The sequence below is a fragment of the Melozone crissalis genome, unplaced genomic scaffold, assembly GCF_028551555.1.
Source record: "Melozone crissalis strain CALT ecotype California unplaced genomic scaffold, PUWL_Pcris_2 ptg000006l_1, whole genome shotgun sequence".
Taxonomy (NCBI): Eukaryota; Metazoa; Chordata; class Aves; order Passeriformes; family Passerellidae; genus Melozone; species Melozone crissalis.
Window position 1 is genome coordinate 26249306 of NW_026535784.1, and position 25355 is coordinate 26274660.

At 37.0% G+C, this 25355-nt stretch overlaps 1 protein-coding gene across 9 annotated transcripts in view; it reads left to right on the forward strand.

Moving 5' to 3' along the window:
• Window positions 1-25355, forward strand: part of SORBS2 (sorbin and SH3 domain containing 2) — a 144991-nt gene that overhangs the window by 78538 nt on the left and 41098 nt on the right. For 5 of the 9 annotated variants that reach the window (XM_054295669.1, XM_054295670.1, XM_054295674.1 and 2 more), the window contains 6 exons: window positions 9982-10126; window positions 12451-12626; window positions 17884-17950; window positions 18756-18800; window positions 19979-20162; window positions 23193-23307. In XM_054295669.1, the coding sequence (XP_054151644.1) occupies window positions 9982-10126; window positions 12451-12626; window positions 17884-17950; window positions 18756-18800; window positions 19979-20162; window positions 23193-23307 (732 nt within the window). Of the gene's footprint in view, window positions 1-5750; window positions 6237-9981; window positions 10127-12450; window positions 12627-17883; window positions 17951-18755; window positions 18801-19978; window positions 20163-23192; window positions 23308-25355 lie in introns of all 9 variants that reach the window. The other 4 variants (XM_054295667.1, XM_054295668.1, XM_054295672.1 and 1 more) reach the window with 2 other exon arrangements.

The following is a 25355-nucleotide window of genomic DNA, read 5'->3' on the forward strand; positions in this document are numbered from 1 at the left end:
TAAGACAAGTTAGTTCAAGCAAGAGCCAGAGTAAAGAATCCATGTCAGAAACAGTAAGGAAAGCTGAGCCACAGCTTTTTCTGGTAGATAGGATAGATATGAAGATATTGCAAGTCTTTTAAATATGAGCATCAAAGGATACTGTCAAACAGCAGAACAGGTGTAGGTGTGGCCAATTCAACTTTTGCATCTGTTATCTTTTCACTTAAAAATAGTTGCTCAGCCTCTTAGAATATGATGCATTATATATGGGCAGATCAATCTCTCAAACAGAAAGTATGATAGCTAATAAGGATTAGGGGAAATACCTTTTTATGATTAAGAATAATACTCAAAGTTGAATCAAAAAGCTAAAAATAATTCATCTTCTAGCTGGTATTTTAGAATTTTAGAAGTCAAAACACATTTTGCATTAATTTAGAATCACATTAATTTAGAATCTTGTTTAGTTTCACTTCAAGCTGAAAAAATCAGAAAAGTATCTGTGGCTTATTTGGCAATTCTGCACTTAGTTTTCTGCTTTCTCCTTGATTTCAGGATGTGGGAAGCACTATCAGAAATTTAGTGACTGGGTTGCTCTGAATAAAAGGAGAAAAATTTCACTTGATCACAGAGATCATTAAGGCATGTAGCCATCTTTTCAAGCTGTATCCCTTTATGGATCTCTTATCTGCAAAATGCAGCTGACATTTTCTGTGGTGTTCAGTTTTAAAATAAACTCTAATGAAGGGGAGTGTATTTGGCATCACAACTGAGTGGTGGAGCCAGTGGGTTTTGTAGCTCCTTATTAAAATACATACCTAAAACTAGAATACAATCAGCATGTGAGATGGTGTAAAAATCTGCATCAGGTGAGTTCCCAAAATGAAGATGCCATGAACTAAGATTAGAAATAAAGGCTGCAGCAATATGTTTAAAAAATATTTATTTTCTGACTCAGATCTCAGTTTAAGACCTTGAAACTGTTCTAGCTAATGCCAAATATTAAGATCCCTTTAGTGCTATATATCATAGTATTTGCAAAGGTCACAATTTCTCTCACATAGAAAATTAACTTTCATGCAGAATGGTATTTTCATTTTTTAAATTATTTTAGATCTGCAAGCTCTACAGGACTTTGTGTAGGAGTTAAAATACTTTTTTACCTGCAGCTTATAGGTTGTATGTCAAGCTGTGTCCTCAGAGGATGCTCTCAGACTGTAGATTAGGCCTGGCAGCAGTGTTTAAAGCTGCCAGAGAAACTCTCAAAAAACAAATACACATAGAAAGGTTCAACTCTCCCTCTGCGTATGGATTTATGTATGTGAAGGAGAATGAGGTAAGATCAGGTAATTATCTCTTCTTAAGAGGTAGTAAAGAAGAAATACTGTGCATGTGGGTTATCTGTGTCTAGCCAACGTGTACAAATGTATTTTGTCACAAAGTATGGAAATACAGAGCCCAGAGGGAGCTTGTGTGGTCCAGGTTAATGTATCTTGCTGTTTGTGCTCCTATTGGCACTGAATTTCACTGATATTTGCTTATCTGTTGAAGCTTTAGGAGCAAGCAGAAGTGTGCTATGACTCACTGAGTGACATTTTGTAAACACTCCTACTCAGAGAAAGGTTAAACCCCTTAAAAGTATATATGAAAATAGAAGCATTCAGGTTACTCAGTATTGTTACATTATTGCAGTCTCAAGAGATGCTGCTCCTTTGTACCATACTGCAGATACAGGAGCAATAACTGTATCTATCTCAACAGAGAAATTTGTATTTGCTGGTATGAAACCAGTAGAGGTAAATTTCATTGTCTAAGTTTCTTATAAGAAGAAGTTATAAACTGATGAAGAATTCTGAACTGCATCTTCAGAAATAATCACCTGATTTTTTTTAATTGCTTTGTTCTTGGGTTCCTAAGCGTCATGGTGTTCCAGATATCACGCTCTGAAACTAAGGTTGCAAAGCATTTTTTTTGTTACTTGAATTCCCCAGATGAGTTGAACACTTGGTTTAGTCCTGATGTCCTGGAGGAGTAAAACATCTATAGCAGATGTTTATGAAAGTGTTTCTTTTGACAGCCTTATAGCTGTAGAAATGTGCATCAAGGAAAATAAACACAGAATTTAAAAAAAAAATCTAAATCAATTCATCTGGTACATTTCTGAGTTTTAGGTATTGACAATATGTAGAGTGATATGGAAGAAAGAGAAAACTGGTTTCAGCATTCTGGGGACAGATGTGAAGCAAAGAAAATTGAGCATGTATTTTTCATTTTAGGTTCTGCATCACTAGTATTGCTTTAAACAAGGGCTGAACTACATCTTATACTGAGTTAAGAATAAGAGGGCTAGGCAGAAAAATGAGCATTGGAATATAATTTGCAGCATTAGTTTGAAATCAGCTTTTGATAATTAAAAATAGAGGTATTTTTACCCATTTACGCAAATGTATGGGTGTAATTTGATTGTTGATTACTAAACTCTGCTATGTATTAACACAATGAATTTATTCACTTATCTCTGAGTCTCCTTATCTGTGTCTTGACTGTTGAAGCAAGGCCAGGACTCTGGTGTCATTAATTTCACACCAGTCCCCACATATCTTGCATTAAAACAAGAGATGACTGATTTTGAGACCCATACTGGGGTCACCTGTTTACTTTATATGAATTGGATACCAGCTGTGCTCTTCAGGCCTGACATTTTACTATTTGATGGAAAAGAAGCATTTCAAAGGACCAGCAGATGGCTGCAGCAAAGGCTGCTCTTCAGACCTTCAATTCACATCAAGACTGATGACATTTATCTGTCTTTCAAGTGTTGCTCCACAACCCAAGACAGCCACCGTCTAGCTGGTTTTTCATCATTTTAATCGATCAAGTATTTGTTGGGCATTTAATCTGCCTGACTTCTGCTAGCATTTCTGCTGCTATATCCATAACAAACCTAATCTGAAGCATGCTGGATGGAACCAGTATTAAAAGTTTTCTGAAATGCCTTCAGCCTTGTCTTTCTCATATTTTTCACAGTGAAAAATATGAGAAAATATGATTCATAGCTGAGATTGCATGCACAGTGAAAAATGTGGATCAGTAGTAGCCACTTGTATGTGTTTGAGATTACCAACATTCCGTTTTTTTAAGTGATGTAAATCAGTTTTCAAAAACAAGGCTGTTTTAAATCACAATTTCAGCCACTCTTTCCCAGAGAGATGATTATATATATGAAAGTATTTTAGAGCCAGGCAGAATAGAAGTTCTACTCTATAAAGCCAAGAAGCTTCATGTTGGGAATCAGCCCCTAGAATTGCTGCATTCCTTCTGTCTGCATTGTAAGAATAACAACTTTATATTCTTTTTAATAACTTGACTTGATGAAATCAGCTATTATTTGTCAATCACAATGAATTAAATTCTTTTAAATCTCAGTTTCATTAGCTCTCTGGATGCACCCTGAATATCTGTCCTTGTGTTGTCCATCCCTTCTTTTCTCAAGAATGCAAGAAATCTCCTCAGTTCAGAGCCAGAAGGTTTACTAGATTTCGTAACTCCCCAAGATTTCCTGTTATTTTAACAAATAGAGATTAATTTACACATTTTGGCTGAGTCATATGTAACTTTTCTTCTGGGGATGCTGAGAGGATAAGTGGTCTCAAGAATGTCAAAGCTTCTTTTTGGCCCTGCCTCATAATTACAGTATGATCTCCTGGTTCTTGTCTTTTGCTGGAGATCTTGATATGATGATCTGATGACATAGATGATGAAAATCATCATGAATGATAATTCTGTCTCCCCTTTATGTACCTGTGTGGTGAAATTACAGTTTCTTATATGTGTATGTAAATGCTAACATCTTAAATATATTATGCTGTATAATCATCCTAATTTTTCATGACATTATTTTTAATAGTATTCCATTGTTCTTTTGAAGTTTCCATTGGCAAATTAGTTCTCTATGAAAATACTGTGTCCTTTTACAGTCATACACTCAGTTACTGATTATTTTAATTAAGAGGTAATCTGTTCAGATCTCCTCTATGAAGAGATTAAGTTTGGGGGTGTTCAATTGTAGATTTGAAACATTGATGTGAATAAGATTTGGATTTTAAGCTGTTTGACTAAGTTTCTTCACTGTTTTGACTGCAGATTTTAACAGCAGCTTTTGCCTATTGTTGTGTACCCTAGAGATCCAATGATGCCAAAGATTTATTTTTAATCAATTGGAACAAGTAATAGATATCTGTTCACATCCTTAAGATTCTTTTCTGTAACTCTTATTCATAGGGATGGTCCCATTGACCTCAGTAAAGTTATTTGTGTAAATTCTAGTTGATCTCAACAAGAATTATGCAACTGGAACCCCAGTGACCTCTTGTAAGTAGCATAATCTGGGTTGTGTTCCAAGTCCTCCATAAGGTCTTTAGAAGATATTTTCAGATTTTGGATTAAAATGCCAAAATGGCATTTTAATCTGATGGCTTGAAACATTTTTTGAATGATTAAAGACATCTGCCTAGTCTAAGCATAGAAAATATCCATATTATTGATAACAAGGTGATATGGATGACTGAATGTTTCTTTTTGTAGTGGTATTTACTACATATAGTGTCTTACCTGTCCTCTGTTTTACATAAATTTAAAATCCCAAACACTTTCCCAGTAGCTATTTCAGATGTCCTCAGCCCTATCAACAGTGAAACCCTTAGTGCTGAAGTAGGCAGCATTTTGAATACTTAGGAATTAATGGAAAGCTTTTGGTTTAATAGGCAGTATAGAAGGATTTGTGTAGCTGTTTAACACATACTAGATGCCAACATGCTTTAGTTCAAAAAGAAGTTGCAGATGCAAAAAGCCAGTTTCAGGGCTAGTTTAAACTGAGTGCCCTGTGACTGATTTGAAATGACAGAACATAAAGCTCATACATTGTGTGGCAGTTTTCAGAAGCACTCTCATGAGACTGTTCCCTTCTACTTTTAAGGAACTGTGCTGAATCCAAACTGGCATGTTTTGTTTCAGTATGTCCTGTTCTTGTGTTCCCAGTCTTTGTTCCCCTGATTTATACCAGTTACCCTAACAATCCTTATGTCCTCTAATGTTGAAAAGACTTCTATGCATACACTTTATAGAGTAGGTTGTGACAGGGTGCTTCCAGGGTGCTTGGAAATTTTAAGATCATCCAAATATTTTTATCAGAGCGGCAGTGGAGAAGATGTATTCAGTCACAAGAGGCAAAAAATTCTACTACCTATTACTTGCAGATCATATGAATAGTCATTAAGCGTGTGCCTGTATATCTGGCAGTCCTGCTCATCTTTATATTACAGTTAATTTCAAAATCATACCTATCCTTGACAAAATAAGTGTAACATTTACCGAGATCAGACTTGCAGATACATTTTTACTTTGAAAATTACATGGACATGACATTCTCTAGCCTCATATATATGTGAAGAATAAAATAGTGTGAGCCCCTCAATGCACAATGGAGATCATTAATATTGCAGTACATTATGAATATTCATCCTCAGCACACTATGGTTTCTGGCATTGCTTCCACTAGTATTTTATGCATTCATTTCTTTCATGTTGTCCTACTCTAATATAGAGCATGGTTGATTTATTTCCTAATCTTTGTAAATGTGAACTTCCTTGGGTGGCTGAAAACCTTACACTTCTGTAATCCCCCTACACCCAGCAAGAGGCAAAGGGAAAAGTTCTTTATTCATTAAGTAATCTGTTTCTTTTCTTATTTTTTTTCCCTCAAATCTCAGCTTGGAAACCAGAAAGTAACTGCCCCTGTGATGGAGGTAAATGCTTCACAGACACACAGACAAACAACAACAGAAGCTTCTCCACTGCCTCTTCCTTCTCCTGTGGTACCAGTTAACAGAGCCTCTTTCTCACCAGACAGTGGCACCCACCCAGTACCATATTCCTTGCCAACGCTTGATGATTTTTTGCCTTCCCTCTTTGATCAGAGCCCAGCCCTGTCCCAGTGTCCCTACAAATGCCCGTTCCTGGCTGCTGCCAGTGCTGCCCCCAGGAACAGGAGCGAAGCAGCCTCTGTGAGCACAGACTCTGCCATGAGCGAGTGCTCCTCGCGCACGCTGAGCGAGTGCTCCACTGCCATCCTAGATGAGCTGCAGACTTGTAGCTATGATACCACTGACTGCTCTGAAACACCTTCCCCAACCCTGAGCCAGATGTCTGCTGTGTCAGATGGCACCACCTTAACCAACACTGCTGCCACCTCTCATGTAATTATGCTTCCTTTTTTCCTCCTCCATTTTGTTCAAACAGGTTGTCAGAGGGGAACAGAGTTCGACCTTGTCTGTTATCCCATTACACAGACAAGTATTTTGGTAGTAATTTTCCATGGTCACAGTCTGACAGTGTTTTGTAACAGTTGTTAAAAAAAAAAAATCATTGGCATAGCAGATTTGGGAGCACAAAATGATTGCTGCACAGTTGTGTGGTCAGCTAAGGTGTATCAAACGCTTTGCTTAAAAGAAAATAAATTCAAGAAATACTTGTTCCAAAGTAGTAAAAGCAAACATTCCATGGAGTTTGAAGAAATTTGTTTAAAATATTGTTAACAGTTTACAGGTTTTTGGAGTCTGGACTGCCACCATTTTGACTTACCCTGAGATGCAGACTTCAATAATGTTATTTGTAAATTCATACTAAATTTCACAGTATTTAATGCCGTTTTTTCCCCAGCCATGATGACTGCACAAAGCTGATTTTCTCTCCTCTAATTAACCTTTTCCTTTCCTAAGTACAGTTTCTTATAGGACTGAACTACATAAATAATCTTGAACTATTCAAGTGTACTGTTACTTTTCTCTTGGTTAAGTCAAGGGAAAAACCAGTATGCAGTTAGACACTTTACACATACATTCAGTTTTCTGTACCTTAGTATACTCATATATGGGGAGAAAGAAGGTATGGAATCTGGGTCAAACCCAGATCACTTTTGATTTCTTTTGAGATTATCCACATGATTAAAATGAGTCAGAACAAAGCCTTCATTTAAATTGAGCAATTCATTGCTGAATTGCAAAACTGAGAGATGTTCTGAATCCAAAGTTTTACTGGGTCACAGCACTGTTGGAACTTTGTATAAATATGTTCATATATGTTCAGCATACAGTAATTTTCAAGCCTGAAAAGAACAAACAGTATATATATTTTTTAAGCTTTGTGTATAATTTTTGAAAAGTATTTTGAGTCCAACCTTGCACATAGTCACCTGGAAAGCCAATGTTTGGTTGTCATTGCTCTGGATGCTGCTAAAAAATACTAATAGCAGTCATGTAAAAACTTTAATTCTTAACTTCTGTAACACAGCTCTGAAAACACTGGGGTTTTTTAAGAATCATTACTGTGAATTTGCATAAAACACAGTCATTATAGCCAAATATACCATAATAAGTATAGACTGGTCAGACAGAGTCACCACATGACCATTTACTAGCTATGGGAAGCATGGAATGTTTATGTTTTCTTGTAGCCTACTTCTAAAATTGTCAGCTAATTGCATTTGTTTTCTTTGAGCATCATTTTTTGCAAGCTAAAGTGAGCAGTTGGTCCTTCTGTCTCTTTTTGGGTTATTCTCCCAGTAGAAGGCTATGTAATGATCAGGTCTGACCATCACTTTCTCTTTTAGACTTGGCAGGGATGACCATAATGTTTGTTCACTGTTAATGGACAAAGCCAAATGAAAATCATTCACCCAAAGAGCAAAAATCCCCAAGTAGTCCTAAGAACCCCTCAGAAATTAAACTGCTAGCAAAACCCAACTCTGCAGTATAGAAAAGTCATCATCTCCCACTCTCTGCAGAGAAAGGACAGATGGCTAAAAATGCATCCATGAAATGAAAAAACCTCTAAAAGGATTTTACTTCCTTGTAAAATCTGGGAATAAACTCGGTCACCTGGACCTAAAGTGTCACATTCTCAGATTGAAATGTCAGTAACTACCAAATTATTCCAAGGGAAGAAAAGGCTTTTGAAATTTTGTTGAACTGTCTTCTATAGCTAACCTTGTAAGCCATGCAAGATGCAGCAGATGAACAAATGAAATAGCCACCTTCACAGACATTTTCCTCAAGGAGAAAATCATTAGAAACTAAAAAATTATAACTGAGCTGAGATCTTGCCTAAGACCTTCAGAAGCAAACCCAGAAATGTCATGAACATGCCACGTACACATTTATGACTGATGTCCTTCAACTACTTGTGCGGGTCCTGTTTTCATGATATTTTGTACTACTTAGTGTAAATGCCTTGCTGTCTAACTGAGCTATTTGGTAAAGTCCTTCTCTGGAATATCTCAGTCTTTTATTACAAAAATTCATAGGAGTCTGCTAAGAACTCATGCCAGTTCTGCTCAGAGAAGCAAAAGCCATAGTAAATAGGTAAGAAGGTGTAAGGCTCTGCATGTAGTTGCACCCTGCCTTCCCTAGAGACAAGCTTTCCCAAAGATAATGTGTAGGAGAAGAGAATGGGTGAACACCTGAAACAGGAGAGATAACTGGCCTGTTTGAAAACTTATCTGAAAACATGCCTTCATTGAAATGCTGTCTTTGAGTTATGTCACTTCTCTGTTCTTGCATCTCCAAAGCTGGGTTTTTTTGCAGGAGAGGGTCATGGAAGAAAAGCCATCTTACTTTTGATTCTGTAGTTTATTAAGAGAGGAAACATTTGCACACAAAACTTTCAATGGAGACATCACCATGACAGAACCTTTTCAGCTCATTTCTGAAAACAGACATCCTTAAAATGACAAACCCCTGAATGCATATAGGAGTTCACATAATGTCTGCATAGGAACCAGAAATGGTTTTTCTCCCTTGGCTATGGGAGGCCAAGATGTTAAAAATTTCAAATCAATTCCGTAATCTCTGAAATATAAATGCATACAGAAGGTCATGAATAATTTAGTTTTTATTTGTAAAAATAATATGCATTTTAATATGTTTTTATTTATGCTTTGCTGCTTCAGGTAGTCTTGTGTTTAAATCTGCAGCATGTTTTAGTTCATTTGTTATATAAAATTGAGACAATTTTGTAGTTCTTCTAATTCAGATTTAAAGAACAGTTCTGCATTAAAGGAGATGTTGCAGAGAGCTTTGCTTGCTTTTCTGCTGAAATATTCACTACTCTCTTACTTCATTCAATGCTTTCTCAACATCTCAGTTTTGATTCTTTCAATACTCCCTGTAAAAGTGATGCAGCCCCAGTGCAGGGATTCTAAACCTGGGGGCAGGTAGTTTCCTCTTGTGAAGTGCCTCTAGTAACTAAAGTCTAAATGGCTTTACATGCTTTCTGCTTTTTCCAGTTTGCTCATCTCTCCCACTTTTGATTTTGATTTTGTTCTGTCATTTTGTGATTGTGGGTTGTTGGTTTTTTAATTGGTGCTATTTATTTTTATTCTGATAGATTACATATCAGCATGTCACAGTCACTCCAGCTGGCTTCCATTTTTTAAAGAAATTTTTTTCACTCTTCTCAGCTAGTCTTAATGAGACTTTTCCCTTCAGTCTGCACAGAAGTTCCCATTAATATCCATAGTGCTTGAGTATGTGCACTAAGGGAATATGTCTCTTGGTGTGAGGGATCTGTGGCAGACAGCCTTTGTCACACAGTGTTGGGAGCTTTTACTGCCATCTTCATTTTATATTGCTGTCAGACATCTGCAGACCTTGTTTGTGCCATCTTCATTGCCTTGACCATGATCTCTGCCACCTTCCCAAGACAGCATGCATCACAGCCAGCACACACAAGGAGGGAAGAGGGGAGGTACAAGGTATATAAGGGCCACACTCTGCTCCCCTTGTGATAAGTTTTGTGTTTCAGTGAATGCAGATGCCATTATGGCTGTGTACCTGACAACTGGGAATTGTTGCGTGGATGACAGTCTTGCACCACTCTTTCTTTGGGATTGCAGTTAAAGAGCTTTGTGTGCAGTTTAATGGGATATTGTTTTGTCTCTCTCAGGCTCAGATCACAGTGAATGGGAATTCTGGCACTGCTGCCAGCCCAGTGAGTCACTTTCAAAGGCCTTTTTCCCCTTCTTCAGCTTACCCTCCACCAGCTTCACTCAATTCCAACATTGTTATCATGCAGCATGGCAGGATGATGGGTAAGCCTCACACAGAATGTTTGTTTTATACATTACACAATGTATTCTGATTCATGTGGTAAAGGCTGCAAACAATTGCAGAGTGCTTCAGGTCCATAATGAAGGTATTGTCTATTCATCTACCTTGGGAAGTAAATGCAAAAACATAATAGCATTTATTGTTAGGTACAGCAGTGATCCTCAACTGGAGTTACTGTTAAGTTTTATAACCTAGGTGTGTGAGCTAACCTCTTGCCAATTTTCTACTGGCTTTGCCAAGGAAAGGGCATCTATCAAAATCACTCAACATGTCTAGCCCTTTCACATTTTGCCGTAAGAAACTGAGGGCCCACTTTGTACTTTGCTCCTCCCTACAACTTCCTTAATTCTTCAGCAGAAATACTGTCAACAAAGGGAGAGGCTCTGGGCTGTTAAAAACCTAAAGCCACATCAATCTCAAACTTGTTCATGTATTTTTTTAGAGCATCTTTAATTTAAAAATTAAACACAAACCAAGTACTATCAGCCTTGGGCTCTTTGCCAGTCTTATCCCATTTTGCCAAGAGAATAATTTACTTGCTTTTTCTACCAGCGTTGTGCATATTTAGAAAAGATTATACATGCAAAATAACTTGAATGTGGTCCCACAGTTTACATTTTTTTTGTGCTTGCAGAGAAATTAGGTGACAGTTCTTGCTCTGAGACATCTTAGACAAATGCTGCTGTCATCATAGTGATTAAGTACAAAAACTGTATACATGGGTTACTCCAAATCCCAGAATTCTATAGTTTTTGAGTGCTTCCAGTTTGCTGATTTAAAGATCTATCAGTACTGGTTTGGATATACTTGACATATGTATTTTCCCAAGACTTTCACTCTTGCATGATGCTAGAGTTCAGTGTTCCACAGTAAGAGCCTGATTTAATTCTCTTTGCTCATGTAAAAAACCCCCTGGTGGCCTCAGTTTGAGGCCTATGAAGAACGAAGGATCAAATCCAAAATGTTTTCTAAATTTAACATCATGCATTTTGGGAAAAAGTTCCAAATATTCAGACGTTTGCCACATAGAGTTGCCCCTCGCCATATATGTGTAGCACTGAATTATTTACAGGATTTCAGACTTGAGTAAACAGCTGAAACAGCCATGCCAAATCCAGCACTGCAATGGGAGTGAGCAGAAATATACAAATTAAAATTAGAGCTTTCAGTCACTGGAGCTCCTTTTACTGTGGAGTCACTGAGGCTCATATTACAACTCATATTTTTCTTCAGAATAATCAGTGGATATTAATGCCACATGAAAGTCAATTTTTATTGTCACCATTAGTGTTAAAACATATATTTTTACTCCCTGCATTCATTTATTCTGCAGTGGAACCATCTCACTTTACCTGAATTTGCAAAATAGAGACTTTGTAATAGCAGCCCACTAATTTACTGAAACCTGCTGCCTGAAGGAGTAGGGCTCTTTTTCCTGTACACAGGAAGGAGTGTATTGTCTGCAGAAGTACAAATTTTCATGTCACATCCCAGCACTGAGGTGTTCCTTAAGTTTTGTTCTGCATTTTAGAAGGAAATGGTAATAGTGATATATTAATTTCATTAGTTATAAAGGAAGATTTGAAGGGGAAGGGTAGAAATATTGCAGGTCACTATAAAATAGTAGCAGATTGAACACTTCACCTGAATTACTGTAGGTGGATCATCAGATTGCTCTACAGGTGCTGGGTTACCAAAAACCATTTTTATGGCTTATACGTGGAGTCCCATAAACATCTCAACACGTGTTAAGGGAAGAGCACTGCATGTCAGGATTTTTTTCTTACAAATATTCGTGCATCAAAACTTCATGTTTCTTAGCATGTATGACATAAGTTTTTGTGCAAGGCTGTCTTCTGTGCATAGAGAACAGCAATTTTCTATAGTTTGCTGGGCTTGGTGAGTGGAAGTTTTGAAATAATGTCACTGGTTTCCAAGGAACAGGTAGAAAAGGTGCAAAAGTTTGATTAATAGGAGAAAGGCTACTGCACCTTTCTCAATAGATTTTGCTATGTTCGTGGGGTTTTTTTCTCTTTTTATTGAGCAAGACATTGTGAAAAAGTACTTCTACTCTAATTCTGAGTTTAATAGTTTGTCTGGTCCTTAAATAAGTTTATGATTCTGTTAATGTAACATTAAGTAGTGCAAATCCTGAGTTAAGATGATATTTCTTTTTAAAAATTGTATATGTATGCAATTAAGATTGTCAGCCTTTGTACAGTGTACTGAAATGGGAAAGTATGTTTTAACTGCCAAGTATGATTATTCTGTCATTACACAATTTTCTGTCATGTTATCTTTACAGAGTCCACAGAGACATACTCACAGCATGTTCAGAATGTTGGCACCACCACCACCACCAGTACAATACCAATCTGTAGATCCTCAGAAGAAGAAAAAAAAATCACAGTAATTAAAGCTCCACATTATGCAGGGATTGGCCCAGTAGATGAATCTGGAATCCCTACAGCAATTAGAACGGTAGGAAATTCTGGGAAATCTGTGTATGAACTCATACAATGAACTGATTGTTGGTAATGGGTTTTTCACATTCTTCTACTCTTATATAATTTGGAATAGAGCGTGTGTAATCAGCAGCCTTGTGAATATAATATTGTGTGTTGACGAAAAGGAGAATGCTGATGGGAGCATAATTGGGCAACCTCATGTTTCTAGTTTTAATTAGAAGTAGCCAAAATTTTGTGTCTTTCTTGTGTCTCTTGTAGTTCTTCCCTTTTGGAGATGCACGGTAATTGCATTTGGTTTATTTCTGAAATAAAGCTTATGCATACTATATATATATGTATATATGTGTGTGTGTGCAAATAATCATATGTACATCTGTGTGTATATGCAAAAATCTTACACCTCTGCATTTTTTGGGGAGTGTTCTCATGTCATCAGGGTAGTGTAGAAATGTGCAGTTTTGTTCTGCTGGCAATCTAAGGGAGCAGCATTTTCGTGACAGTGCAGTAAATAATCCTTGTGCCCTTGAGTGACACGTAAGCGAATAGCTGGGGAGCCCTTTCATTGTGAGCAGCCCCGTTCTGATCATCTGCCGCTGGTCACTGCTTGAGTGGTCCCAGGGTGTCAGACTGAAGAGTTTTGTTTTCACTATGCTGCAGCATTCTTTCCACTCTGCTGTCAGGGCAGCCTCTTCTGGCTGCTCCAGAGAGCACAGAGGCAGCTGCACTGGGTCTGTAAAGGCAGCACTTGCTGGCCTCCCCAGCCAGAGAAGACCTGCTGTGCTGCACGGACAAAGGGAGAAGAGTGGGAGCCAGGATGAAAGCGGCAGAGCCCTTGCAGGTGAAGTCTTAGTGAGGTGCAGGGATGTAGCAGCTGTTGGATGTATCCTGTCTGCCAATACTGACATACGGGGGGCTATGTTGTAGTGCCAAGAATTGCTTCAAGGGACTGAAAAATTAGAGGGGAGACCAGGAATTAATGGAGAAAATCAATAGGAAAAAATCAGGATAACTGGTAAGATGGGGAAAATTTTTACAGGAATGGGGGAGAAACTCTGGCATTTCTTTTCTTATTTATGACATTAAAAAGTTATATGATCAGAATCTTTTAAAAATGAAGACATTTCTTTCCAGCAATGCTCTAGCTTTCTGTCCTCTTTTTAAGTAAGTAGTTCCTTTGCTTTATATTGGATATGGTAATTGGTTTTGTGCTTTTATAGTAGCAGATAGCTCTAATAGGGTGCATATCAGTTATATAAGATTATAACAGAAATCCCCCTTAAGTGTGCCTAATGAGGCTGGCAATCTGCCAAACTATATTTAACTTTCAGGTTGTATCATCTGAGTCTTTCACATTTTCTCCTAAAAATATAATTCAGTTTGCATTAGGACATTTTCCTGCTGGTTTTGCTTTGATTTTTGATGTGTTTCAATTTTAAGAAATCTTATAGTCTGTAATCTTGCTATTATAGAAATAATTCTCACAATCAGATAGAAGTTAAAACTTTATGCTAGCATGTGTATGTATGAGTGTATCTGATGTGCCATTTTGCATCCTTATTCTGCTTCCTTAAGACATAGCTGGTAGTAAAATTGTTTTCAAGATACTTATTTGAGATTCCTTTATAAATGTGCACAAGTATATTTGAGCCCTGTGTATCCCAGCTGAGCAAGAACAAAGTTGGTATAGTTGTCAGCAAGACTCAAATATGCTGCATCTTGCAAAAGTGCTAAAACTACATTTTCCATTAATAGTAGAAGGTAGAGTATACCACCTGCCCTTTCTCCAAGGTCAGTGAGAAATCCAAATAGGAATCTTCTCCCACAAGGTTCACCCTCAGTCCATCTGAAGAGAGAAGTTTACAAATTAATTCAATTTATCATTGCACATAAAGTTTAGAATTTTCACTCTTCCCTGTTTGCAAAAATGGCAACAGTCTATCAAAAAAGCAGTAAATGAAGATTCAGGGGTGATAGGTAACACCCACTGTGTTCCAAAATGCTGTGCTGCTCAAAGTTTAGCGTGTTATTAAGAACTCAGGAGTATCTGTGTTCTATATAGATTTTGAGTGCTGCTTAGGAGTAAAGAGGTTTTGCAAGATGTGATCGTCTCCTCTGAGTCTGTCTTCACTCTTAGATCATGGTTTGAGACAGCTGTTTAGCCAAGGAAAACAGAAAGATTTTCTTCCTATTCCTGCTAACCCATTTTGTATCAGGCTTCTGAGAAGGGAAGGACTCCTATAAAGCTTTCTATTCACTCAGAACCCCCATCCCATGTTAACGTGTTGCTTCTATGCCGCTTTAACTCCTTCTAGCTCTGGGAAATGCAAGTCTGAAAATTCAGATTGTTGTTAGGTTCTGCCTTTGTGCCAAGCCCTGCCCCACAGATGGTAAAATTCCAAGACTCTAAAAATGAAGTCTCTGAAAAAGAGAGGATAAAATGCTGTACAATCAGAAAAGCATTCAGTCAAATATAGCACCATTTACCACTGATGGGGACCTAGGAAAGGAAAAGACAGATTCATGGAAAGCAGTAAGGCTGCACTGTCTTAGTCCATCCAAAATGATTGCTTTATATCTAATTATCAAAATTAATTGGTACACTGAAAAGGCCCCTACTTAGTAAGAGTGAAAAAAATTCAAGTCCTGCTAGGTTTCTTTTCTATACTTAGTGATGTAATATTTCAGCTCATAAAAAACAGAGGTCCACTGAAAGTCTCAGAATATTCTGAGTTGGAAGATCCACAAGAATCATCAAGTCTAGTTCTTAAGTGAATAGCCCATATGGGGATGCAAGCATTATTAGCACCCTGTTCGCACCAGCTGAGCTAATCTCAGGGTCAGAGAGGCCTCCTTTAATTGCATACTTCCTGATGGATGATTACAATACTGCAGGGATTATGGACTCTCCAAAGCAGCAATTGCAGTTACTTCTTAAGTCCTCTACGTGCTGTTTGGCTGATTGTTTTTTTCACATACGATGATGCCGTGTTCCAACATTTAATTGCATCAGCTGTAATATATGCAAAGCAGGATGGCATCTGAATGGCTTCGTGCATTGTGAATACTCTTAATTCCTCAAACCATTTTGGTGTGTGGGATTAGTGATTATAAATTGAGAAAATGAATTTCAAAATTAATGTATTCTATTTCTTAATCCGTTCTGGTTTATAACATAAAGCCAAGTTACTGGCTGAGGCTGAAACCCCTAGGAGGGTTTGCTGGGAAGATGATGAGAGAAAGAAACATTCAAATATCCAGAAAGATGTTGGGAAACCTTCTCTACTCATGGAAGCTTCTCCATACCTGATCTCTATATGGGAGCCTCCTTTGACTTTGTGGAGGACCAGACAATGCTTGACAAACAGCAGGGACATGGCAGCAGTATTTATGCATCATTTGTGATTTGTTCACCTACCACTGGTTGGAAGACTCTTCTTGTTTAAAGCAATCAGAAAGGCAGTCACAATATCATGGGACTGTTGCTGTGGGAAATGAGGAGAAGCAGGGAGGTTATGTCCACCAGTATGAATTGCTTCAGACCTCCTGGAATTGTAAACTTTTGATCATATATCATCCTGGAGCACTAAACAGCATACTTGTTTCAAGTCCAGCTAAATTATTCTAACCAGAGTTTCACTAGTGTAGATATTTAATACCTTTAGGGAAACAATATGAATATGACCCAAATCTGCTTCTGAATAGCTTACACTTGGCAGAACTCAGCACATTGGTAGGTGAGGGAAGGGACCTATTTTATCTTGAGACAAAACTGAACCTCCTTTACCTCTGTCTTGCTAGGCAGGCCTAGGTGAAAAGCATAACTCTGCTTTACTTTTTTCTTACCCAGGAGATCCCTAAGTTCTTCAACTGACTGTCAGCTCTTATTTCAAACATTGTTCTAACAATAGTAGCAGTCTTATGAGAACTCAATATGAGTCCTCAAAATACAGGACGAGGCAGAAATGCCTAATCCCTCATAGTAAGAGCTCACCATTGTTAACAAAACATATTAGTTATGTAGAGATAACAAGTAATCATGCCAAAGGTGGGATTTAGTAAAGATGGCAGTGTGTGATGAACACATGCACATCTGTCCAGTATTTCTGTAGGGAAGAATTCATAGATTTTTGCTTTTTGTGGTAAAGAGGAGGAAGCAAAGTGATTGCAAATTTGGTGCTTGCTGGTGCAGAATAATGCACTTCAAGAGAGGTCCTTTGAATTTTCCCTGTGTACCATGAGGTTTGAACATAGTGGTTTTTGTGGATGCCCCATCCCTGGAGTGTTCAAGGCCACACTGGATGGAGTTCCAAGCAACCTGGCCTAGTGAGCATTGTCCCTGTCGGTGCAAGGGATGTTAGAACTTGATGATCTCTAAGGTCCCTTTCAACCCAGCCCATTCTATGATTTCATGATTCTTTGCATTAAAACTTCTGCTTTTATGGCTACTGTGGGACAAGTAAAATTCTAGCACCTAAGAAGGATAATACTGAAAACGTTTGCCTTTGTGTTAATCCTTTCCTGGAATATTATCATCCTACCTCAAAGAAATTTGCAGTAAGAGAAAATTCAGAAGGGTAAGAGAAGATAAAAAGAAGCACAAGCAGGAGTCAATATGAGCAGAGTTTGGGAACCTTGTGATTAGGACTACTTAGTTTGCAAAAGTAAAGATAAGTATAATTTAATGAGTGATTATTGAATAAGTTAAAAAAAGTTGTCTGGAAAGGGCTTTTAAAACTGGTAAAAAGAATACTCTTTGTCAACAATCCAAACATTAACTCTGAAATATAGTGCGGTCTTAGTTCTTTTCTCAGTAGTATTACAAAGATTTTCTGCATTATTTAACAATTACATTTAGAAAGTAATTTAAGCCAGAAATTGCCAGGAGGTCAAAAGAAGCACTTCTTACATGCTTGTAATCATAACTGCTGAGGTGTTTCTATTTTCCTGTATAGAATCTAGCATTCATCATTGTCAGATATAGGACACTAAGGTGATGAACTCTTGATCTCGCAATAATTCTGATGTTCTGAACCATTATACCCGCCCAGGATCACAGTTCAAGAGTGACTCATTCTTCAGTGTCTTTCAGAATTTTTTACAGGAATTCCTGGATAAAATGCATAAATAAATTCAAAATACATGAAAATTATTATATTAAATAGGGAATAACATATAACATTTCTTTCCAGAATAACATTAAATGTCTGATCCGATCTGTACACATGGGTATTTTTATTTTGTTGTAATTGTTAAAACTGTATTTTTTTCAGACAGTTGACAGGCCAAAGGATTGGTACAAGACTATGTTCAAGCAAATCCATATGGTTCATAAGCCTGGTGAGTATGTTCTTGTCTTTGTCTCCTCATGTCCATTTTGAGGGATGAGAAATTTTCTACTGTAAATCTCCTACCATCTGCCTTGCTTTTGGAGAACTCCAGTGTTAGAACAGCGTGGGCTAGTAAACAGCCTGGTTTAAGGAAAAATTTTGTGCCTGAATTTAATTGTTGTCATAGAATATATTACTTGGTTTTGCTGAAACTGAGCTTTGGTGGCATTGCTAGCTTTACTGTCCTTTATGATTTGCCCCAAGGATGTCAGGAAACTGTGTAAATGGCAATTATGCTCATTATGCCTCCAGAAGGAAGGAGACACTATTCATCTGAGGTAAAGCTAACATTCAATATGGCCACACAGAATGTTAGTGGGAGAATAAGAAATGTAGGCAGGAGAATGTTGGCTTACAGGCTCTAACTTGAACACTAGTCACATAGAAGATATTTAGGATTGCCTTTTGTGATAGGAACAACAGCTTAACAGTCTGTAGCAGAGGAAAGCTGACAAAAGGAAGAAATCAAGCTTGGGAAGGGGAAAAGAACAGACAGTAATTTGCAGTTTGGTGCTAACTTAGTAAGTATGCAATATGAGTGACATGATCAGAAGATAAAACACAATAAGATGGTAAAACCAGCCTAAATATAGTGGGAAGACATAGTCTTCCAAAAGCACCTATGAGACAAGGAAAAGAAATACAGTGCTTGATTGCTTACCATTCTTCTATTTGTATTTGCAAAGACAAAGCTCAGTTTCTGTGAAGGACTGGCATGTATGGCACTACTGTAACACATGTATTTCTTTTTGTAGATGACGACACAGACTTGTATAATACTGCATATGCATACAATACTGGTAGGAATTACTCCGTGTTCAAAACAACGCTTTGTTAATGTCAGCAAGTGATGGTGTAGTTAACTCTTCACGCTCGCTTTTGTAATGCTTGTAGACACACTTGCTAGTGTCTCGTTTGATCTCAGTTGTTCATGCCTTTTTCCCCCACATGAAACAAGTTTAATTTTCATTTCATTCTTACTACAGAAATTAATTGCAGCTGTGGACCTCTTACTGTAGAGGGATACCCTGTGGTTTCTTGATTACATTGCGTTTATTTTCACTAGTGATTGTTAGTAACGCAGCCTTTCCTTTATAGCAATGGAAAGGGAACTACTGTGTGAAAATGAAAATACTAATTACTAACACGGAAAGACAAAAATAATGTACTGAATACACTTTAAAAATATGCAGCGACAGTGCCTAATAAAACTGATTTTTTTTACAAACTTCTCCATTTTTGTTATAAGCATTCATGTTGACATTATTTAGCCACAAGAAAAGACATATTCATCTAAGATATATAATCATTGTGTCTTAAGAAGATTATACCCATATGGTAAAATTATTTCCAAAACAAGCAAAAATGAAAGCATGAATAGACTGTGTGCAAAAAGGCTATAGTGCCTTCTGCAAAACAGCCATTCAAATTTTTTTCATTTTAGTTTTTGTAGCATTAAACATGCTTTGAATAATGCCTTTTTCTGTGCTGTTCAGATGACTTGTTGTGGGTCAGTGGTTTGACATCTCTTTGTACTCTTGTGATCATCTTCAAGATACGCTATTGCCTCATCATAACAAATCAAATAGTTATTAAAACAATCAAAAAAGGCGTGTTTCCTGCCTCTTCTCTATCTTCTGAACATGGAACAGCTGAGCAACAGGATGAGCCTGGAGATTAATTACAGGCTGTCATTAACAGATGTGATGAATGTATACACCCATTAACTTCTCCATCAAATTAATTTATTTTAACTGCAATGCACTTTACCTATGTGTTTGTAATTCTGTGTAAAAATATATAAGAAGCTCTCTAATGAGCTGCACAATACACAGCAATGTACTTTTAAAACTCATTTACACATTTTTTTAATCTTGCCATTTTATGGAGTTACTGTGGGTTCTTGTAGCAGTCCATGTTGTGCTTTTTTAAGACTTAATCTTATGTTATGACTGTTTCTGGTTTTGTTTTATATTAGGTAGCTACAGTCCATCCTTCTCTGCTCAGGCACACCCAGCTGCAAAGACACAGACATACAGACCACTGTCCAAAAGTGCTTCTGACAGTGGCTCCGATGCCTTCAAGGTCTCATCCCCTTTGCCACCCCACGTGCCACCACCAATACCACCACATCGTATGAGGCAACGCTCCACACCAGAAAAGTAAGTTTGTGCATTTTCAAAAGGTCTTCTTGCTAAGTACAGTACTCCAGTTGCAGAATATAACAAGGGATAAAACAGCAGCTCTAGAATAATATGACTTCAAGGGCTTTATTCAAGGGCCAGTCAGGTGATGAGGGGCGATCCTCGCCAGGAGTCCGGGCATCATGCATGGTGCTGTCATTTCTTCAGTGTGCTAAAGTGCTTTTTCTTATTCATGATGCACCCATGAGCATCATTAAGGATTTTTTATTCTCATTAGTGGTATTGTCCTGCTTGCTGTGTTTCAGAACAGTCTGTGCTCTAGGAGCTGTCTTCAATAGTTAGTCTCTGAGTAGGAAAGGCCATTTATTGTATTCAGCACCAAAGAGAAAGCATCAAAAAGATGATGTAATTCAAAAGTCAAGGGAGAGCAAAGCTGTACAAGAGCATAGAAGTCAACCCACATTTCCCCAGAGTTCAGAAGTGCTTTATACCCCCATTTTTTCAGTCTCCATTTTGGTAGACCAAGGCAGTGTTTGCAGATTAAAGAGGCATTTTGGATATCTCATAGTTCTCTACCCAAATTCTCTGCACAAAACCAAGTCCCACTGGTTAGAGTTCAGTCTGGAAAAAGTTAATAATAAATAACTCAGGAAAGAAGTACTTACCCTTTTGATAAAAGGGTAAGTACTTGCAAGAGACCTGCACACAAATTCCATTGACTTTAGCATGTCTGTAGGTCCTAGCTCAAGAAAAAAAATCTTCTGTAGTATTATATTATTAATACTACCTGTTAATGTAATATTATGCTATTATAAATCTATATGTGTGTCTATGTATATATTATATATTAAAAGGGTAATATTTTTCCTTTCATCTGTGCCTACAAGCTCCCCTCTCTTGGTTACACTCAAGCAACAAAAGAGAATTTGACCATTTCTCTCACCTTGGATATTGTAAACATATTTATATGTAGAAATGTACTTATCTTAAACAGGTTCAATTAATTAGCAATTTGAATAAAATATTATGAGGAAAAAGCATACTAAGTGTCTAAAATTAAGACACAACTATGGCTTTTTGAAAAATTTCTAGGTAGTGGCAATCCAAAATGTAAATCAGTAGATATGCATACTGCAGAGGAAGATGAGATTGCTTGATGGTTACTGATTTTGGCTTCCCTGTTGCCAAGGGCAGGTTGTCAAGAGGAAATGCTAAAGGTTACAGTTGGGCTGCCTCACAGAGGCCATGAGGCTTGAATTTTGTCAGCAGGTCATACAGAAGTGCAGATTTTTTTAGCAGGACACCAAAATGTGGAGTTGTTTAGCTTTGATCTCTGAAGTTGTGTTAGTTGTCCTGTGCTAGGCCAAATGCCTCGGTCCCAGAAACTGAGGCCTGTTGCAGTGCACCTTGTCAAGCTTGGAAACAGCTGTTGAGCACTGAATTTGGCTATTTAACCTCCCCTTTTAATTTCCTGCATGATACAACAGGCCGTGGAAATCTGTGTTTTCCAGGCCAAGGGATGCCAAACACATCAGCTATGCTTTGCCCACTGCTGAAAGCTACAGTGCATTGATCTTTTCCTGCCATTGGGAGATTCTTTTTTTAATTGCCTAGAAAGCCAGAGTATTTAAAATCTCACCTAAGAGGCTTAGGTCCACATATATCACGTGTTTTATAGCTGCAAGGCAAGATATGGTTTGCATTAGCAGTTGAGCTCAAAATATAGTCCATACAGGATTAAAGGCTGAAAATTGTAAATTAGTTGAACTGAGTGTGAATCAGAATTTCAGTAGCATCCTTTTTTCTTCAGTGGCTTTCAGTACAATGCAACTTCATCCGAATATTTCCATTTTCCTATTCATTCTCAAAAAATGTAACCTTTTCTGCTCTGAAAAGAATTTTTTCCTCAGTGAAAATAAACAATAAACCATGTAGAACTACTTCCTTTTAAATGTAGGGCATTTTATAAATAGAGATGTCTGTGTCCCTGAAATGCACTTGCAAGCATATTATAAACAAAAGCTACCCCATAGATCTTTTTAAGGCAATGACATGTGCATTATTATGTCAGGTCACATCAAACCAAGTCACACCAGAAAAACCAATAGAACTGATAAAATTTAATCAGTGTGTGCTCTTTCTTATCAAATACAGACAATAGCTGGTAGTATTTCCCCTCCCCTTTCCTCCAACCTTTGAGTTACTAGTGGGTCATTTTACACAGAGTTAAATAAAAATATGGGTGAGCTACAGTTTTCCAAGTAGAATGGAGGTAGGTACTACAAGAACTGTCATGCAAAGGTAGCTCCCACTGTAAGTAGCTAAGTATTCCCCCAAAATATATATGTACCTAGTAATATGACATAAATGACTGAAAAATATGGTAGCATGGGTTACTTTTTATTCTTTGCATAGCATTATTAAGTTGAAAGCAAATTTGTATTTATAGAGAAAATGGCTACATTTCTATTCCAAATTCAACTGCCAAATTATTCTTCTTGTTTATCTATTCAAGACAGAGAAACAATATGCTGCTTACAAGGATATTCAGATGCAATCCTACAATGATCAGGATAATGATCATCACGCGGTCTTTCAAAATAATTCCTCATTTTTTGCCTCAGAAAATTATATAACTTTTTCAATATGGCCTTATTATTATATTAAGTGATGACAAAAATATCTACCACTTGCCTATATTAGTATAGTGCACAAAACATGTACAGTTATTTGCAATGGTTTGCATCTTTTTTTGACATGGTATGCAAGGGTAGTTTTTAAACTGGTCTACTAGTTAAAAGAAAAATATGAGTGATCACAGGCTGGACATCTCTAGTATTCTTCCTGCTGTATTGAACATACCTGCTGTAAACAGGTTAAGATGTTACAGTAAAACACTGCAATGTCAGGCTCTATGTTCCACATCTTAGATCTGGAAATATGAGCTGTTGTGAACATCATCTGGCTTTGCAGGTTTCTGTTGTACAGGGCTGTAAATCACAAGGTGGTGACAGTAAATTAGCTCAGTTACCTGTATTTGTTGTTCAGGAATGACTGGGACCCTCCTGACAGAAAGGTAGACACTCGCAAGTTCCGTTCTGAACCAAGAAGTATTTTTGAGTATGAGCCGGGGAAGTCATCGATCCTTGAGCACGAACGACCGGTAAGGCACACAAATGAAATGGGTAGTACAGTAAGACATTTGGTAAGAGCTTATATTTTTATTACTTAGTATTAATAATTGGTATTTGGAAGAATAGTGAAGATTCTTTCTCAAATACAATTTTGCAGCAATTTGTTCTTATCTGACGGTTGTATTGAAAAATTTGGTTTGGCTTATTTGCTTAACTTACATCTTCTGGTGTTTCCCAGGAATCACCACTGTGCAAACCTCGTGGATGATAGACAAAACAGATGGAAACTGCTTTTTCTAATTGGTGTGCATCTACAGCACTTATTTTCAGTAGTGTTAACAGCACATATTATATCTGAATAATTAATGCATAAAAATAAGGTATTTGCATTTTCAGGATGGGCTGAATTGTATATCTAATGAGATTTTGGTTAAATACTGGGCAAGGTTGACCAGACAGGACTTGCCTGAATACAGCTCTGAGCAAACTGATATGATTATACCTACCTTTAGCAGGAGGTTGGGCTAGATGACCTCTGGGGGTCCTTTCCAGCCTCAAATACTCTGTGATTTGAGTGAATGTACATTATGATGAGTATACATTAACATGTAATTAGAAGTCTTTATTCCTGCTTTCTGAATAATTATAGCAATTGTGGAATAAAGCTATGCTTAATGCTTGCAAAATGACAATTAACAGAAGTTTTCATTTGCTGAAAGGCACATTCACCCAGCTCTTCTTATTAATCTTTGTGCTATCTTAACATTTTCTTATTTTAGAAAAGCTGTTATGTATCAATGGTGATATTTTCTTTTCTTGGTCTTTTACTTTGAGGTTGAAATATTTGAGGGAGTCCAGTTTTAAGGAAGAGGTTTATGAAATGAGTACTGGATTGTTATTTCCTTCTGTATTACATGCTAGTTCATGGAATTGATTTTGCCAATTTAAAGCAAATTAAGGAAATGACTGAATTTCAGAATATGCAGTATATCAACAGCGTGAAACACCTGAACCAAGCACCTTTTCCTTTGTTTTTCTGGTCTTTGCAGGAATCTATTTTTTGTTAGCTAGAAAACATAAAGCTCTTTTTCTGTGAAATTGAGTTCTTGCAGAATTAATGTGTTTTTCAAAGACGAAATGGGCATTTCTGTAGGAACTGGTAATGAATAAATATAATTAGTATCTGAATGCAGATGAATTTAACAAATAATTTTATCTAAATGGCAGTGTCATTTGTCCTGAGCACTTTTTGAGTGCCATGGCTGCATTATAAACACTGAGGTAATTTTCCAGTTTTCCCAATGCCAAAGTGTAATAGCAGATTCAAGTTAAAAATAAGAAAATTACACTGATTTCAGTGTAGTCCAATAATGGCCTCACTTTTCTAATAAATTATATTTTTTGCTAATGTAATGTGAACAAAAATAATTCATATAACCATTTGCTGTGCTGATGAATATTTTCAGAACTATATTTTTTCAATTCTAGCAAACTAATGAAATAACAAGAAAATGAGTTTTGCTGACTGTTCTTGGATCTTTTTTTCCACTTGCTTATGCATTTTACTTTTGCTAATCTGAACCAAGAGATGGAATTTTGAGCTTTGGTCATTAAGGTATTTTCATGCAGAAAAGCTTTAGTCATGTTGTAGTCATGTTACTTACTAAGCAATATCCATCAAGGGAAAGGTCATACTTTGCCATCTTGAAGCTTAGACTAAAAGTTTAGGCTTAGCTGATGTACATACAAGGAACCATCTCATTGTATAAGAAATTTTTAAAGCTGAGGAAAGTACATTCATGTACAGAATTGAGAGATTTTTTGTTTACGTATGATTCAGAGCTGTAAAAAATTGGAAATTATTATGAGATTAAAATTTTGCTGACACTAGTATAACATAGTTGAAAAAATTAGGGAGCTATCACAGTTTCATCAATCTGGAATGTCTACTGTTGATGAAGATGCTATTTAGCTTTATATAATTAAGATACTTCCTTTGAACCATGTTACTAACAGAAAATTAATTGTTTTCACTGAAGTATTTGCTCTCCTTGTATTGACTGAATGGGATATAGAA